The sequence below is a fragment of the Buteo buteo genome, chromosome 19 (assembly GCF_964188355.1).
Source record: "Buteo buteo chromosome 19, bButBut1.hap1.1, whole genome shotgun sequence".
In the NCBI taxonomy this organism is placed as follows: domain Eukaryota; kingdom Metazoa; phylum Chordata; class Aves; order Accipitriformes; family Accipitridae; genus Buteo; species Buteo buteo.
This window is the reverse complement of record NC_134189.1, coordinates 12,053,806-12,072,304: the sequence shown is the minus strand read 5'-3', so window position 1 is coordinate 12,072,304 and position 18,499 is coordinate 12,053,806. Positions and strand designations below refer to the sequence as shown.

At 44.8% G+C, this 18,499-nt stretch overlaps 1 protein-coding gene across 1 annotated transcript in view; it reads right to left on the bottom strand.

The window, feature by feature from the left end:
- The window catches only part of IQSEC3 (IQ motif and Sec7 domain ArfGEF 3), a 103,900-nt gene that overhangs the window by 39,980 nt on the left and 45,421 nt on the right, over positions 1-18,499 (bottom strand). The window contains exon 2 of the mRNA XM_075051057.1: positions 15,755-15,835. Coding sequence (XP_074907158.1) covers positions 15,755-15,835 — 81 coding nt within the window. The remainder of the gene's footprint in view (positions 1-15,754; positions 15,836-18,499) is intronic.

Genomic DNA, 18,499 nt, shown 5'->3' with positions numbered 1-18,499 from the left:
ACCCCAACAGTAAGAAAAGTAAGCAGGGCAAGGATAGACACTACACCATGGAAGATCTCTGGGGAAAAAATATTAAGTACATTATGGGGATCTGCTTGCTTTCCCTTGGCCAGCGAGCAATCAGCCTCGCTGGCTGTGGGATGAAGGAAGGGAATGGAGCTATTGCATATTCTGTTTCTTGGATGAGAAAATTTTTCTAACCACTTGTAATAATTAAAAGTCCCACGCAGAGTCTAAGGTGTGAATCCCAATGTCCTGGCCAAACTCCAACTAGGTTAATTTAGTTCTGTATCCCAGCATCACCCTTGCAGTTTCAACTGTAATCAGTGTTCTTTACTTGCTGTCCTGAAGTATCATATACCACTATCTTTCACAGTTTTTATAGCTACTCTTGCATGATAATTGAAGCAATTTTCTGCTAGTCATGCAATCAGGTAGGGAAGGTTTGTAATGTCTTTGAATTCTGTTTGATTGAAAATTGTAATATTAATGTAAATCACCTGCAATCAGATAAAAAAGGAAGACTACAAATTCAGCTGTTCTGTTCTTCCTCGATGTTCCTACATGACTTTTATGACCCATAGCAACTAGCTTAGTCATTATTACAAATAGATTTCATCTGCTGTAGAAAACAGCTTTCATTTTTCAGGTATCTCCTGCTACTTTTGCACTGCTGACTTGTATATGCCCACTGCATACAGAAACCTGTTTTGTTAACAAAGATGGTGACTGCAGACAATCTGACTCAGGGCTTTTATGAAATACTATAGCTAGTCTAGCATTTCAAAACAGGGATATCAGGGTTCTGGTGTTTGTTTCAAGAAAGCAGGATGGTGAAAAAGCTCTCAGTGAGTCAATTCATCTGGGCACCCTTAAATATTTTTGTCTAGCATGGGTAAGCAAGACTTATGATATTTAGCTTCTATGTGGAGATTTCTCAGGAAGATTTTCTATAAGGAGTACACTGAGGGAAGGACGCAGGGAGATGATAGAGGAAAAATGGTATTATGTAGAGGTTTTTTTATGGCTTCCTTTTTTCTCCCATCCTGGTATTTTGGAAACCTAAAGCCCAAATCAGTGATACTAAATTATCAAATCAGAGAAGCCCATCTGCCCATTCCTAGTAGAATCAGCTCCCCATGTCTGTACAGAGCTGTTGCATCATACTCTGTCCTGGGAGAGATTTGACTGCTTTTCAGTTCCTACAGCATCAGGATAGTGCACTTCCTTGCATACTCCCCACCACCTCCTTGCTGCTGGAAACACATTCCAGCTTGGCAAAGATCTGTGCTTCTGCCAGCTGTGGAGCTGAACCATGGTTATCTGTTGGATCTTGACTGTCAGGCTTCAACTTTCCCATACCTGATGACTTGAGGAAGAACATGCAGCCCATTACCCCCAAATATTTCAAGACCATTTCAATCTAGACCTGTAGGCAGGAACACAAAAGTTGGATGCTCCAGCTGCTACATTCCGTTGCACCACTGTCGAATACCAGAAACAGTTGATGGCCTAAGAGTAATTTTCAGAGCTCTCAGAAAGGTGTTTACAGGGTAGCTGGGTGACTAAACAGGGCTCTAGGGACAGGAGAGCTACTCTTCTCAAGGATGGTAATGTTAGTCCTGTAAGAAATTAAAACTGAGCTTTCTCACTGATGACTCCAGAGCTACACAGCTCCCAGGTGGTCAAGACACAAAACTCATCTCTTTCTTTGCTCCTCTCCTACAAGAAGAAAAATTATTGCAGATAAATAAGGGCAATAACAGAGTAACAAAAATAACAATGGCTCTTCTGGACTTGGACGGCAGTGTAAGAAACCAGTCACTCAAGAAGAGGATGCTCAGATGCCCTGTTGGCAGGTATAGTGGTTATGCAAAAAAGATCTAGCTAATTGGACAGGAGGAAGCTATGGGTGTGAGATGTTATGAAAGTACAACGGACACTGATCTCACCTCCTCTTTGTGTCCCTCTGTCACTCCAGAAGAATACCACACTGCTGTTTCCTGTGTGTAACTTACCAAACACCTTCTCCGTGGTACTAAAGGTCAATGTGCAGGATTGTGACCTGTAACTGAAGCAAAGACTACATGGACTAGTTGTGAAGGACCACAAAAATTTATGAATCCATTTCACAGAGCTCCTTATGAGGATCAGTTGGTTATTGTATATATGCTGCTCTGAAGTGCTGTAAGCGATTAGTATTATCATGGCCTGAGAGCCATATGAGACTTCAAAGCTTCAGAGATGTCAGAATAAAAAACCCTTACAAAGTGCCATATGGAGAATTAGAAAAAGAGGTCACTAGCTAATGCCAAGAGAACAGAGTCCAGACCCCAAGTCTGCAAGAACCTGTGCTCACTCTGTCTTAAGACATTTCAGAATTTCCCCTGTCCTCTCACCTATCCTTGGTCAGAAATAAAAAAATAAATTGCTAAGTTAGCAGGGTCCAAAGTGCCTTTTCAGTTTATTTCATTTCAGTGTTCCCTGAGGACACCCATAACATATGGTGAGTGGATTGATCAGAATTCAGTGAAAAAAATGGCTGAGACAGTCTTGGTAATATATTATGGGATCTTTTCAAAGTTCAGAGATTTCTGACATGCTGGGGGTCTGAGTGCAAAAAAATTGCTTCTGATTTGCTTTTAAGTTCAGGTTTTAGGGTGACTTGGAGGCAATGCTCTCTGGGACCATGCTGAAAATGATGGAAGGCAAAAGTCTCTCCTGCCAGAGAGGCAGGGAACTTGGAACTTGATCTTGGCAAATCATCCCCTGCCAGCCGAGCTGCAGCTTTCTCAGACAGTCTCCCCCAACGCAGACAAATATAGGAACAAGATTCTGATTTTGTCTACATTCACATAACACCTTGCAAAGCAGTGGCATCAAGCCATCTTCTCACGCTAGTTTTACCCAAGAGGAGTTAATGATAATTAGCCAAGCTTATTACCCATCCCAGAATATATTACTTTTTTCATAAAAAGGCTGGCACACACACCTGTAAAATAGATTTGACAGTACAGTATGGCAAATATATTGGAAATCAATTAAATTTAACATTTTTTAGCACAGACTGAACCAGGCAACATCTTTTCAACATTGCTTAAAGTGGTTTCGGTGAGATGTATATTAAGCAGACAGTAAACGTAATCATACTAGCAAATGCCTCATGTCCCACAGGGTCCAACATGCCGAAGTCGGGGGCTCCATTTCAGATTTCATATTTAAACATGATCCCCATGTGCTGTGTAATTCCCATCTTGTTGTACTATTGTGCCTTTTGTTACTGAATAGCATTGCAGGAGCTAAACTTTTCTGATGCACCCCATGCCTTTGTGGTACAAAGATGATTGTCCAGGTGTCAGTCTGGGCTGGCTGCCTGTCTGAGGGCCAGCTCTCAATGACTAACTTCAGCCACCTGAGGACTAGGATCTCTGCTTTTTCATGGAGACAGACAGGCTCTTCCAGAAGGCTACTTGGAACAGCTAAGGCAGCTCCCACTGTATGAGAAGTGGTGTTTATGGTGCAAGGCTGGCTGTTCTGGGTGGTGTGGCTGTCACACAGTTTTTTTCTTATAGTTCCTATATGTGTCTGCGTGACACCTCAGACTGACACTTGGGCCACCTCTCTGCTGTAACCCTCTTTCCTCCTCCCTTCCCAGCCATGCCTCCTGTTTCACCAGCAGGAGCACAGGGCTCAGCTTAGGAAGTACAGCCCCTTTCTCAGCTGCCCGTCACACCTCCATGCTTGATGCCGAAGGCTGGTTGCTGTGCTATCTCTGCAAGTTAGACTAGGAGGAGGTCCCACACCCTGTCACTGCAGAGGGAGTTACTTGTGGCTGTGTCAACAGGGCACCTGTGCTTATCACTGAGGTGTGAAAAGCACCAAGTGGACAGTGAAGGCGTAGGGGGTCCCTGCTCTGCAGGGTTTAATTTCTTTTACTTTAACCCCAGACCTCTCTTGCCTCTGCAATGTTTGGTAAACACGACCTTTTAGAGAAGGAAAAAACAGATGGCATCCTGCATTAGTGTAACTGCCCGCTCAGCACCCCGGGAAAGAGAAACTTGGCTTCTCAGCAGCAGTCTTTCTGCCACTTCGACTCAGATCTCTTGGCTCCTCAGCCCTGAGGCAGGTTTGAACATCACCAAATTCGCTGACAAAAGCCTGCCGGTGCAATCATGCAGAAGATGATAGAATTTCACTGCTAAAATGAGATGAATTCAGGGCTGGGAGGCAGCAGAACCTCTACAAGGCAGGAAACCTTGCATATCCCTCAGCCCGTTGCTCTCCTATTCCAGCTGCCTGTGAGCTGGGTGAGGGATGCAACTCTTGGTGTTTATAGACCTAGGCAAGGGCTTCTGTGGTCTTCTTTTTCCACCCATTGTGACAGACCCTAGGTTGGACTGCCACCTCTGGGTTCCTTCCTAAGGGATCGGGGTAACTGATTTCTGAAGGTGGTGAGTGAGCCGCTTCACAGGAAGATCTTTGTGTAACCCAGATAAATTTTATTTCTGTTCTCAAGTACCTCAGCTATTTCGTCTCCTGTGATCACTGCAGCCCACTAGAAGGCCACTGCTTGTGTCAAACCAAGGTGAAGGAAGCCCAGTCAATGTAAAGAGTAACACAGCCAGTGTTACAGACAGTCCAAACACCATTCACCAGCTTTAGGAAATCAGATATGATCCAGATTTTAACTTTGCCAACGTGTTCAGATTGAGGGTTTTGGGTTGGCCTATGGCTGAAGACCAAGACAGAAACAGCATGGTTAGCATTCCTTCCTCCTTTCCCCAATCTAGTGACCACCCCCACGGCCTTATGCAGCAGGCACAAAGCTCCACTTTTCCAAGTTCTAACCTATTTTGTCACTGCTGCTTCACTCACACTCTGATCCACTTCATGTCACTTCTCATCCCTGAGGCCTTATTCCCTTTTCTATTTCCCTTCATTCCCTTTTGAAAAATGGGATGACTTAGCAGCTTACACACTTGGTCATACAAGCTCATATTCCCCTAGGGCCACTTAAACTTTTCTTCCCTATGAGGAGTGAAAATGATTCCCATCCCTACACTTTGTACTCAGACACAGACCTCTTGGGGCAAGATCATTAAGAAAAATAGGAGTTTGCTTTGACACAACCAATACTACTGTGTTGTTGAGCAGAACTATGGCTGGTGCTAAATGGCATTATGCCAGTGGATTGCACCAAAGTCAGTGGAGGATCTAGCCCAATATGCTGTATTTTAAGACAATCTGTAACATGCTTATCAGATCCAGTTGTGCTGTAACAGTACAGCAATCCTTTTCACAATGCCATTCTGCACCACCCATTTTTGTGCATCTTGACCTACCACTCTCACATTAGTGTATTCTGGGAAATGACAGGCACCTGTTATATTTTGCCAGTCACTCCAGAAGACATGTGCAAAAGAGTACCAGCAATGGCACATAGGGTAGCCTATACCCATCTTCCCTCTTTCCCCAAAAGATGGAATGATTGCAGTCAACCCAGATACGCAGGCAATAATTACAGCATCATAACCTGTTTACAGGAAAGCAGCAACATACCAGTGTGGGACATGACAAAGGTGACACATGGCTCTAGTCCCTAGGCAAATACAGTTCCTGGTGGGATGATGGTACAATCTGTGTGTGGAAAGAACCAAGGTGCCAACCAGAGATGGTTAAAAGCTATTAGAACACACTTCCAAATGGTGTGGCCAGAGTTAGGTTCCTCACTATCAAAAGAAAAATCTCACTGAACTCAGCTCCTCTCTTGATGCTTTTCTTCATGACAATGTTTCCTCACAGAAGATGGAGTGATCTCCAGCTCTTCTGCCATTTTTTAACAGGCCAGGTGACAGTCCCAAAAATCTCCCAACTTTTTTACACCCTCTGCCTCAGCTATCTAGCTGTTTGCAGAGCCCAAATAGAGTGGCCTGAGCAGCTGTACAGTGTGCTCCTCTTCAGTATCTCAGACTCTTCAGTTCTTCCTGGAACATATGAAAGCCTGCCAGGGCCACATGCAGAAGAAGAAACTTTGGAGCAGACATGTTTTTCCAAAAGGAGAGCTTATTACATTTGAACACAGAGCCTGCCCCATGGGGGTGGTGAGAAGATAAACCTACATAGGAATGAGTTAGTGTTGCAGCGCACAGAAAAGACAAAAGCATTTGGATTGACATCACACTACAAGAAAATATGTAATAAAAGGCCACAGCCTCATTGCTGTCACTGCCAAAGAATGCAATCATGAACAGGAATATTCCAGCCAAGGGACCTGCTCATTTATCTCCCGTTCTTACGTTCTTGTTCCCTCCAGTTTCTTCTTTCATTTACACTATTTTTTAACTTCCTGCTTTTCCTGCTCCTTCCCTCCTGTCATTCTTCTCTGTATAGCATGTTTCCCATCCATTTTCCTTGCAGTAGCACTGTTATCTTTGTTGGGGTGAGTCTGTATCTCTTTCTTTCTCACTGTTTTTTTTTTCCATCTCTTTGCCTCATCTGTCTCTGCCTTGTAAGCCATGAACAAGTGTGTGGACAGAGGGTCCACAGAAACTATCTGTCAAGTTCAACGGAACACACCTTAGTGTACAAAAGGTCTGGAATGGCCCAATTTTGGGGGTGGGTGCACCTTGACTGATGCAGATCAGGTCAGATGATATCAGCAGAGGATTAGAATGAATGGTGTGAGCTCCACCACAGTCCATCTGCTATTACTTTATTAACCGTCTGTGCCTGTTTTCCAGTGCTAGATACAGGACTATTTCCAAAACTGTCATAGCCTCTTCTCATGCACCTCACACAGAAAACACAGGATACAGCAGGTGTTTATGTTGCATTCCACTGGTACCAAGAAGTTGGCACGTTATGGGCAGGAAATTCTTTGCAATATAGGAGAGAGATCATGGGGATCATCCGCAAGCCATGAGGGAATTACCTAGTATTAAAGCAACTAACTGATCTCAATAGCTGTTGAAAGTGGCTCTCACAACTATACGGTTGGCTATGATCAATTCTCTTTCACTGACATTACCGTTGCTGTGGCCCAAGAAATGGCAAGCACTGTCACATGTGGGAGAAGAGTACCTGAATCCAAGTCCAAATTCCTCTAGGGCAGGACCCATGTAAGCAACAGAAACAACAGGGGAAAAGGAAGGACTGGAAGAACATGTGGCCAGGCAATGGCTGGATACAGCTTCAGGCTCTCAGAAAACATGTGTCTGATGGGTATCTTTGCAGTTTCAAAAGAGGATACTTCAGACAGGTTTTCTTTGGCCTTTCTCTCCAGCCATCTTCTGCCTTCCTGAAGAAAGGTGTTGATAGAGGCAAAGCAACGAATGTGACAGGGAGACTCTAGTTTCTGCCAGAAATTTTTTTTCCTGTTGAAGAGGAATAGCTTCCATCTATTCCTTGCTTTACTTCTGCACCTTCATGTTCTCCAAACTTGCCTGAAAGTGGCTGCACCAGCTGTTGGAGAGAAGGAGCAGAGAAATGCCTGTATGGGAGATGATAGTGCCAAAATGTCCTGGTGGATCTCCATTACAGGACTGAGACACTGCATCTGAAACTCACCTCCTGTTTCTTTGGATGCTTCCAGAAAGAGCCATTCCTCTCAGGTCCTAGTACCAGAAGAATTGCCAACTATACCTCCCTGCAAGAGATTCCCAAGATTTTTGGTAACTATGATGTTAAGGATGTTCTCTAAACATTTTTGCTTATAATTGTAAGTGTTCCCATATTTCCCCTAAATCTACATGCACTAAGTACCTTTGCGGTTCTGGACCTAGGCTCCTGCAAAGCAATGAAAGCTGATAGTCCTGACTGTACAAAACACCCATAAAAAGCAAAGAATCTACTCACTCCCAAGTTTAGGAAGAGTTCAAATCTGGGTCTAGACATTACTCCTCGCCCAAATCTCTGTGTCAGACTAAAATCAAAACTCTGACAACTGTGAGCCTGAGGAATATTTATGTGAACTTTGCTGACCCATCCCTGCCTGTTTGCAGCATCGCCACAACCTCCAATTGTAATATGTTGAACAGGATTATTAAGTCTACAGGGAGGAAAGAATAAGAAGTAGATGAGCTGTTAAGAAGCAGAAGAAATCCTCTCTTCATGCCTGTGACCTCAATAAGGAAAAGAAATGAGAAAAGTACAAACAGGATGTGCTAACAAAGCAGAAATGTTGCTCAAACTTCTGTGTGTTTTCAAAAACAGTGCTGTGGAGGACTTCAGCACAAATGAAAGTCAGACTGAAGAGCTTTGTATATGAAGTCGTTCATCCTTAGAGCACACAAGGCACAGCCCATGAGCGTAGAAGCTTGATTTGCACTGGCATGTCCAGGCGCTGTAAGCCTGACCTGGAGTGTTCTCCATTAAGAATCAGAGAAGAATTCAGCCTCCATGGTCCACTAATTGTAGGAGCTTGCACTTGACACTGCCAGCTGGGGGCCAATTAGTCAGGTTTGTTATGCTGTTTTGTGTGGTAGGTTATAGATCCGATTTGATAGACTAGAATCATTATCATGTTTCACACCTGGGCCAGAGCCACTGAGTACCTCTGAGCTGAGAGGAAGCACTGACCTCCAGATTATATATCCAGTATCCTGTCAGCAATCCTAAACCAGAAAGGCTAATTTCCCATTTCATAAACTAGATTTGCATTCTTTCTGTCAGGCAAGGTCAATCTTTTACAAGTTAAGACAAAATGCTGGGCAGCTTAGTTGTTTTTCTGTAATGCTTAGAGTGATGGATACTGGTGGAAAATCATCATTCCCCACCTGTTTATCAAGATGCTTCAGTGGTATCTAAAAGGAGAATCAACTTGGAGAGCGGTTCAGTTCTCATCAACTTCACGGGCCTCAGCCTTAAAGGGTATTGCATTCACAATCCAAACAAAGTCTTGTGAATTTCTCAGGAGGATCTAACTGTCAGAGGACCTAGAGTGACCCAAGGGCAAAGTGAGAGCTGTACTGGGAGGAGGGATGCTCCTGGGCTACAGCAGTGGGGAGCCAAAGAGGGACATGATGCTGTGACTGTGCAGTGAATAATACTCATGGCTCTTTTGTGCCAATGTCTTCCTGCATGACTTCATAAAAAATGAGCAAATGCATGTTCAATGGAAACAGAGAGTTCAGGTAAAGAGACATGGAGAGTCAGAGACAGAAGGCCTCCAGAAGTAAATTAAATCATATTTTGTTTTTTAACCATGCGCTGCTTAGGGTGTAGCATACTCTTATGCAGCTCAGAGAGCTGGGAAGAAAGATCATAGAATCACAGAATAGTTTGGGTTGGAAGGGACCTCAAAGATCATCTAGTTCCAACCCCACTGCCATGGACAGGGATACCTTCCACTAGACCAGGTTGCTCAAAGCCCCATCCAACCTGGCCTTGAACACTTACAGGTATGGGGCATCCACAACTTCTCTGGGCAACATCTTCCAGTGCCTCACCACCCTCACAGCGAAGAACTTCTTCCTTACATATAATCTAAATCTACTCTCTTTCAGTTTAAAGCCATTACCCCTTGTCCTGTCACTACATGCCCTTGTAAAAAGTCCCTCTCCAGCTTTCTTGTAGGCCCCCTTTAGGTACTGGAAGGCTGCTGTAAGGTCCCCCCAGAGCCTTCTCTTCTCCAGGCTGAACAACCCCAACTCTCTCAGCCTGTTTTCATAGGACAGGTGCTCCAGCCCTCTGATCATCTTGGTGGTCCTCCTCTGGACTCACTCCAACAGGTCCATGTCCTTCTTATGTTGGGGGCCCCAGAGCTGAACACAGTACTCCAGGTGGGATCTCAAGAGAGTGGAGTAGAGGGGGAGAATCACCTCCCTTGACCTGCTCGTCATGCTTCTTTTGATGCAGCCCAGGATACAGCTGGCTTTCTGGGCTGCATGCACACTTTGCCAGGTTATGTTGAGCTTCTCATCAACCAACACCCCCAAGTCCTTCTCCTCAGGGCTGCTCTCAATCCATTCTCTACCCAGCCTGTATTTGTACTGGGGATTGCCCTGACCCATGTGCAGGACCTTGCACTTGGCCTTGTTGAACTTCATGAGGTTCGCAGAGGCCCACCTCTCAAGCCTGTCAAGGTCCCTCTGGACGGCATCCCTTCCCTCCAGTGTGTTGACCACACCGCACAGCTTGGTGTTGTTGGCAAACTTGCTGAGGGTACACTCAATCCCACTGCCCATGTCACCAACAAAGATGTTAAACAGTGCCGGTCCCAATACTGACCCCTGAGGAATGACACTCATCACTGCTCTCCACTTGGACATCAAGCCATTGACTGCAATTCTCTGAAGGCAACCATCCAGCCAATTCCTTATCCACTGAGTGCTCCATCTGTCAAATCCATGTCTTTCCAATTTAGAGACAAGGATGTAATGTGGGACAGTGTCAAATGCTTTGAAGGTTTGATTTCAAAGAACTGTCCAAACTCTGTCCATCCACTTTTCACCCTTCCACATACAAAAATGGAGCAACAAGCACAAAGGACCTCTTCTAGCAAGAACACATATTTCCATTTGAGTATTTTGGTAAGTCAGAAGTGGGGCAAGAGGGAATTTCACCAAAACTGCAAGGAAGGCTGGCTTGGAGATGTAGCCAATGGCTTACATGTCTCCTCACCACTAATTGGTGTTGTGATGCCAGGCAGTAACCAATCTGTGACGGTGACTAATCCATCAGGCACTTTAGAAATGAGTACACAGCTGTTTGAAGTCTAAACTATATTGAGTTACAATTTAATTGGTCCATAATCATGAAGTAAACACTTGCCAGTTGCACTAAGTGTGTTTCAACCCTGATCTAAGCAGCAGCCTCCCTACTGGAAATTGAGAAAATATTATGGGAAAATATGAGCAAAGTTTGCCCTATTCTTCCATAGATGTTTCCACAGATGTTTCAGACCCTAGCCATTCTGCTCAGTACACATCCAAGCCCTTCCGGAAGACTGTGTTCAGATCCCCAACCTCTCCTCTTCCTGGGAGGACTCTTTGCCTCCTTTGCCTTAAAACCAGGTCAGGTCTCATTTGCACTTCTTCCAGATAGGAAGGACCTTCTCTCTCACACAAATGCAGGTGGAACATCCTCCTTTCCCAAAGGGCTATCTGATCCTGTCCTTCACACAAATGTACCCAGATCCCATCCAGCCTCCTTTGTGACATGATCCTTCAGCCCTCCAGTGCTATCCCCATGTCCATTGCCAAAGTGGACCTGCCCCAGGCGCTTAAAGTTTTATTTAGAACTTTTCCCATCACTGGAGCAGAGGTGATTTTCTGCTGATTTCCTATTCAGCACTGCAGGCGAGCCAGAGGCAGGCTCCAAAAAGTCTATGAAAGGCAACTGAATGAATATACTGTTCCCTCCAATTGTGACTCCATCATTTCCTCTCATTACTCTAATAGAAACAAATCTTTCTCATCTCAGCCCTATTACCTCACACAAAGGAAAATGGTATGTAATCCTGTTAGAGCTGGGCTGCTGCTGGACACATTTTAAGGTCATTGTTCTGGGATGCCAGTCTCCACTGTGTGAGACTGGGAGAAGTGGGAAATGCAATTACTAGGCTATTCAAATCCCTAGAATGAAACCCTGCTGTTAACAGACAGAAGCCAGCATGAAAAAGAGCAGTTGCTCTATGAAATTACAGGGTTTGGCTAAATCAGATTCTAATCAGCACCTCAGTAAAGGAGCAGGGTTAGCTCCTACTGCCATCCATAGTACCTCATCATTCCCTTCAACCTGATGTTTGGCATCCCCAGTGGACGCCCAACTTGCAAGATGAGTTATGGTCATGAAGCCAGTGGTTTACAAGTCCCATGGAGGCAATGGTGGTCCATGTCCAGGATTTACACTGTACTTTGAAATGGGGACGCCCTAAGAGTTCAGCAACAGAAATCTGCCTGCTGCTGCCATCACCTCATACTGTACTTCGGCTCTGAGCTAATTGGGGGCAGATGCTGGGATCAAATCTGTCTCCTAATTTTCATGGCCTACAGCACCAGTCTTGCTGATTGCTGGTGCAACCCAGCTAAGCAGCCAGGTGGGAAATTCACATTGCTAAACACATGGAGCTGTAACCCCCCTACAAGGAATTCACATGCTGGAGGAGAGGAGGGGGCTAACATTACTTGTGGCAGTCAGTGAAGCAAAGCAGAATACAAGTGGGAATAATCGCAACCACCTCATCAAGTTGGCTTCTGTTGAGTGGTTAGACACTGACATGTTCCTAATCATTCTCACCCAGGTAAAGCCAGGGCATTTTTAGCTGGACAGGTAGCAAAGAAAGAGTCAGAAATCTTGCAGGACAAACATTAGGGGAGAGGACACAAAATTAACAACGACCATCACAAACCACAAGCAGAGACAAACTTTTGTCCCAGACTGTTCCTAACAGCCAACCTCCTACTGTTACACTCTTTGTTTCCTTCTCCTGCTGCCCCACACTTGAGCTATATGGCTGCTCTTGCTGGTCTTTCCTGCAGTCAGGCAGTCGCTCTTCTTACTGCCTTGATGCCCCTCTTTACCTTCCCCTTCCCCGCTGCGTTAGCCTCCTGCTGCCCATATTCCCTCAGTCTCCCAAAAGATTTCTGTCCCACAAGATAAGGCTGGTTTCCTGCTGAAAGCAGGACCGTTCTTGCAGGTCCCAGAATGCAGTGATGTGGGCTGAGGTAAGTTTCCTGGTAGAGGAGGAGAAAGCAGTTGATCACCACTGGAGTCTCCAAGTCCCTTGAAGAGATGAGAGTCACTTCCCTGTTTATGCTCTTTATTAGTCCCTATTCTCTTTAATCGGCTTAGACTGATGAGCCGAGGCAGCGGTAGGGATCAGCCGGGCTGTTTAATTAAAGGATTGCAGCTCAGCCCTGCAGTTTGGGGGTTTGTGTAAATGAGCTGCAAGTACATTATTTAATCTGCTGCGCAGAGAGGAGTTGGGGCATTAATGAAGCAAACTCTAATTAAAACTAGACGGCTGATGGTTATTAGTGGCATCAGTTCTGACAGGATTTATCTCATTTAGGGAAACGCCTGATCATGGAGGGGGAAAAGAAAGAATAAACCCGAGCTGGTTTTATCAAATTCACCACAGCACCACTTATGACTGGCTGTCCATTCAGCAGGGCTCAGGAGAGCTGCACAGGGAGCCCCTGTGTCCCAGGCTCTCCCATCAGAAGCCCTGATGAGCTTATTTAGGGATATGTCTGGCTCACCCAGGAACAGATTGCCTATTCAGGCTGTCTGACCCACACATTTCAGTCTTGATTGACTTTTGTTCTGCTTTGGTTCAATGGGGAGCCTGTTCATGGTTTGAGCAGGGTGACAGGCTCTGTAAATGATCTGATGAGCATCTCCCAGCAGTGTATTGAGCCATTCCGGAGCAGCATAGCTATTAGCTATAGACAAAGCTCCATGGTGACCCTGTGTTTTTCCCTCTGCCATTTTTTTGCCCTCCTCACTGCATTGTATATGCAACTTCAGATATGAAGGAAGCCCATGGCTGACTGTAGGACCTGGCAGAGGCTAGGAGGTGTCTTCTGGTCACCATAAAGCTGACCAGTGAGTTTAATAGTCCTGCACGTGCTCTGCCTTTCTTCTGGCACAGTGTGGGAAGTAGGGATGCTTTTCTCACCTAAGTCAGTCACATAGAGAGATCACATATAAAAGCTGCTCTGTTTCAATAAGCAAAATTTCTGTGTGCTTGTTTCTCACCTTCAAATAGCCATGGTGGCTTCAAACATCTCTATCTCTACATAGAATACTGTGTCACATACAGACAGATTCAAGACTGCTATTGGGGGTCTGGGGGCATTAGAAATGGAGAGGACAAGAGAAAGCCTTGGGGAAAAAGTAAGGAAAGCAGAATGCCTGCAGAGTGGGACAGGCTACAAAAGACATAAAATGGACAGGCATAGATCAGTATGAGAAGAAGCCCAGATGTAACATGCTGTAGGGCTCATCGTCATTCATCCCCACTTCTGACTTTCCTGGCTCAGACTCATCTTTGGATGCAACTTGCCAAAGTTGCTAAACTACTAAAACAAATGATTGCTTCCTCTTCACTTTACTTGCCAAACCCCAGGTGAGAAATTTGGTGGTTCCCAGCACAAGGAGGACAGGCAAACTGAGGCTCAAGGGATGGATAGGGCCTTTGGGGGTCACTGGGACAAAAGGAAGGCCTGACAAGGCCTGACAAAGATCATGACAAAAATGACCCTAGAGCTTAAGACACTGTAGGAGTGACAGCCTTGTAGGATAAGAAAATGCTAGAAACTAAGGTAACTGATCAGAAATAAGATGGAGGCTGGGACAAGAATGGAGCAGGGTCAAGGATCAGGGTATGAAGATAGAACACTATGGAAAAATTAAGCCTTGGTTCAGACAAAATATAGTACATAAACAAAACTCTCTCTCTCCAGAAATGCAAGAGAGAGGTGGCTGTCCCTACCACAGAAACCTCTGCTGTCTCCTCCTCTTCCTTGCAGCATCTCCCCATCTGCCATGGAGGTGCACTGCAGATATTCCACTGGGCTGTCATGCAAACTTTACCAATACTTTACTCAGCACAGACATCATGGGGGGTTAACCCTTCCATCTTCATACACAAATGGGCAGGAGGGGTCCTGCTTCTTTACCCTGTTTCCAAGTGTGGCTGAACCCTACTTTTGAACATACTCACACACTCCCTCCATGTTCTCTTCACAGTAGTCCACCACTCACATTTTTCCTTGGAAGGAAATCAGAAACCACAGTCTGCTCCAGCGAGCAGAACAAACAAAGGAACTATAATTTTAAAAATGCTGTAGCCTTACTACTGCAATTCAGCTGCCCAATTCTGTCCAGAGCCCTCCCTAGTAACTCAAGCTTCTTATACAGATGCCAAAGGTCAGATGTAAAAGTCTAGCAGTGTGATGAGGGAAATCTTTAAAGAGAAACCTGTTTGCTGTTGTCAGAAGGGTGACAAGGTGCGAGAAAAAGGAGTAGGTCTGTGAGATGGAGGTGTAAGAATTTGTGAGAGAAGGAGATGGCAAGAACAGAGGGACAAGGCCAAACATGGAAGCTATACGCAGTATGTGCATCTCAAGTATTTTTGAAGTTCCTTGGACCCCTTGGTCTTGGCACTGATGTCATTCACTGATGAGGGAGAGCTATGACAATTGCTGGTGTACCCACACCTGGCTGCACTGGATACAAGTTGGTAATAGTTAATAGTACCTGTCTACAACTCTCCTTCATTGGCAAGCTCAGACCATTTCAACACATGTAAAACTGTGCCCCGCACCCTGTCTCAGGGTGTGGGACTGAACCCGGAGTTTGTTTGGTGACTTCTGCTGTAGCTTAAAGGTTATGGGTCTACACTGGTGTGTGTTCAGGCACCTTATAAAGTGGGATAACTAATTTGAAGGAGAAGAGTGAAGCATGTCAGTGTCAAAGTGATACAGAAGGGTTAAAAAAGGTACAAGCGTGAATGTGGATTGATAGAAGTAGATGTTTGAAGAGACCCTGAAAATATGTTTTTAGAGGTGCATGGGTGTGTGTGAGTGGAGGCCAGAGGGGGTTTGTGAGTAATTACACAACAGTATGAACAGTAATCTCTGGGAGGGAAAAGAGGGACAGCTGTGCTGGGGACATGGGATATAAGGGAGAATGGAGGAGGATGGGTGTGTATAATATATGAGGTTTTTCTGGGGCAGTAAGTTGAGTGATGGATGATAAGGAAATAGGGGATGGAAAAGAAAAGGTCTTTCTGGCAGCAATTTCCCACCTTGGTGAGGAGTCCGGAGATGAAGGCTTCTGCTCTGCATCAGCTGCTGGGCAACAGAACTGGTGTAAAACAGTTTCATTCCTGTAAGAAAAAACAAACCATAGCAGGTCAGTTTTCAGCTCACTCAGCAGAAATCTCAAGGGAGAATGCCTTTCCCAGGGCTGTTCCAAGGGAAAAGTGACTTCTGGTGATGCTGAAAGAGAAATCTGATTATTACATGAACGTTTTGCACTCCAAGGTGGTGGGGAGCAGGAGAGAAGGGGGCTGACAATTCTATTCCCCTACCTTACCTGTCCTGCTGCTGATGTCAAGCTATAGAGAAGAGGACAAAAGCACCCAAATAAAAAGTTTTCCTTCTATCAATATCTGTCTCATGATCCCATACATCTAAGGAAAAACAGGTTTGCCTGTCTCTTAACTTTTATTTCTTTGGGGACAGAAACACCTCCTTAGACGTGTTTCCTTAGATATGTTCTCTATACATTGTAATGCAAAGAAGTTGATTTTTTGTTGACAGTGGCTAAATTAACTCTGCAGACGTTTCTCCTGAAACCTCTCTAGAGCACAGAAATGACCTCAGCACATCAGCACTGGGCATTACCAGAAAGAGTAGCGGAAAACTGACAAGACAAGCACAAGTAGGGAGGCTGAGATCATGATGAGAGGAAGAAATCACAGCAAAGAAAAGCAAAACCATAAGAAGCAACAAACCTCAGCAAAACAGGAAAACAAAAGGCTAAAAATGTGTTTATTAGATAAGAAAGGCAAAAGAATTCATCCAAAGGAAGAAATCCTAGATCAAACTTCCAAAACTGCTCACTAATCTTGAGTGACTTGTTCTTGGGTCCCTTGCCTAGAAACTTTTGTAAGGAGCCTGGTTTTCAGGGGTGTTGTGCACTTAACACAGCATTGGAACCCAGTAAGAGCTGCTCAGCACCTCTGAAAATTATATCCTTTTAAGATACCTCTAGGGAGGCCCTTGACTTGTCATAGGTAGCACAAATCAACAGCCAATTTTGAACACACTGACCTTCATCAATGAAAAGGAGTCACTAAAAAGAGACACAGTGTCAAGGGGGGAAAGCACTAGGGGAATGGAAAAGACGACAAAAACAGGAGAAGAGCAGCGGAGGTAAAGCAGGCTGAATCCTCAGATGGCATAAAATCACCCTGTTTCCAAGTCCGTGGAACAGCACTTAGAGGTCTGTTCTCAGTGCTGCTGCAGAGACCCAGGGCTCAAATGGGATCATCTCCTTTTAAAAATATTTTTGCAGCTTCTAAACCAGACACTCTGAAATGTGAAGCTTATCACCTTTGTCTTTCACAAAATATGACAGACATGGCCACAAAGATAGCTAAATTACAGACAATGATGATACTGTTCCCAGCCACCTCCTTGTGGCATCCCAGATAGCTTAATATAACAAACTGCTTAGTTCTTCTGCTTCCTTGGCTTCCAATGCATTCTCCAAAGGAATCCTTCCTTAGAAACAATGGGATTGGCAGGAGCAATATAGCAGGGGAAAGATGAAAGCATTCGCTTTACCCCACAGACCTCTGTCCATGCCCTCAGTCCCTGCCTGTGACATGCAGCCTGCTGGAAAAGAGAGGACATGTTTGTTTGACATACCAAATTCATCTCCTGGTCTTCCATTTCTGTAACTACCCAGCTCACATCCCTTCTCTCCTGCCAGCCTGGTTATTGCTGGTTCTCAGTATGTTGTTTCTAATTTAAACTTCTCAGGTGGCAAGTACATATCTGACTGGTGTGTCCATGAATTACTTGTGTTGTCTTTTTACTGAAGCAAGTGGTGGGATCACATTTGAGTCTATGTTCAAACAGGTTCACACAAATACTCCAGCTCCTACATCTTGCCACTCTGCTTCCACCTAGAATCCATCAGGAATTTTCTGATAAAATTATGCTTTGCATAAAATGACTCATTCATCAAATTTAAACTATCTGGTGAAAATATCTTGGGTTTGACAAAGATTCTTCAAATTACAGGGCTTTAGCTGGATTTCCTGGCATGCCTCCATATATCACACCTCTAGTGCAGCCGTGCTATACAAGTAGCCCCTCAGAGAGGGGCCATCAGTTTTTCCACCCAGCTCTTTTTTCTGCCCAAGTCCCAAAGCAGAAATGCTGGGAGCTGGCTAGCCCAAGAGGTGTGGAGCACCTGCGCCAAGGCAGTCGGCTCTGCAGAGCAGCCCTGGAGTCAAAGACATTGTCAACTGCAGTGTGGAAATGCAGAAGGCTCTCAGCTGATTCAGCAACAGCTGACATTCATTCTGAGGAGCATGCTTGGTTTCAGAAGTATTGTATATTGGCATTTCCTACTGAATTTCATCTCTACAGGAACCACTGGTGAAAAAGGGCCTACTTCCAGATAAAAGTGACAACATATTTTGGAAAAGACCCTTAAGATCATTAAGTCTCTGACCATAAACCTAACACTGTGTTGTGGTTTAACTCCAGTCAGCAACTAAGCACCACAATGCAACTCCAAGCAGCAACTAAGCTGCTCACTCACTTCCCCTCCACCCAGTGGGATGGGGAAGAGAATCGGGGAAAAAAAAGGTTAAACTAGTGGGTTGAGATAAGAACAGTTTAATAGAACAGAAAGGAAGAAACTAATAATGATAATAATAACAATAATGAAATGACAATACTAATAAAAGGATTGGAATATACAAAACAAGTGATGCACAATGCAATCGTTCAGCACTTGTCGACCGTTGCCC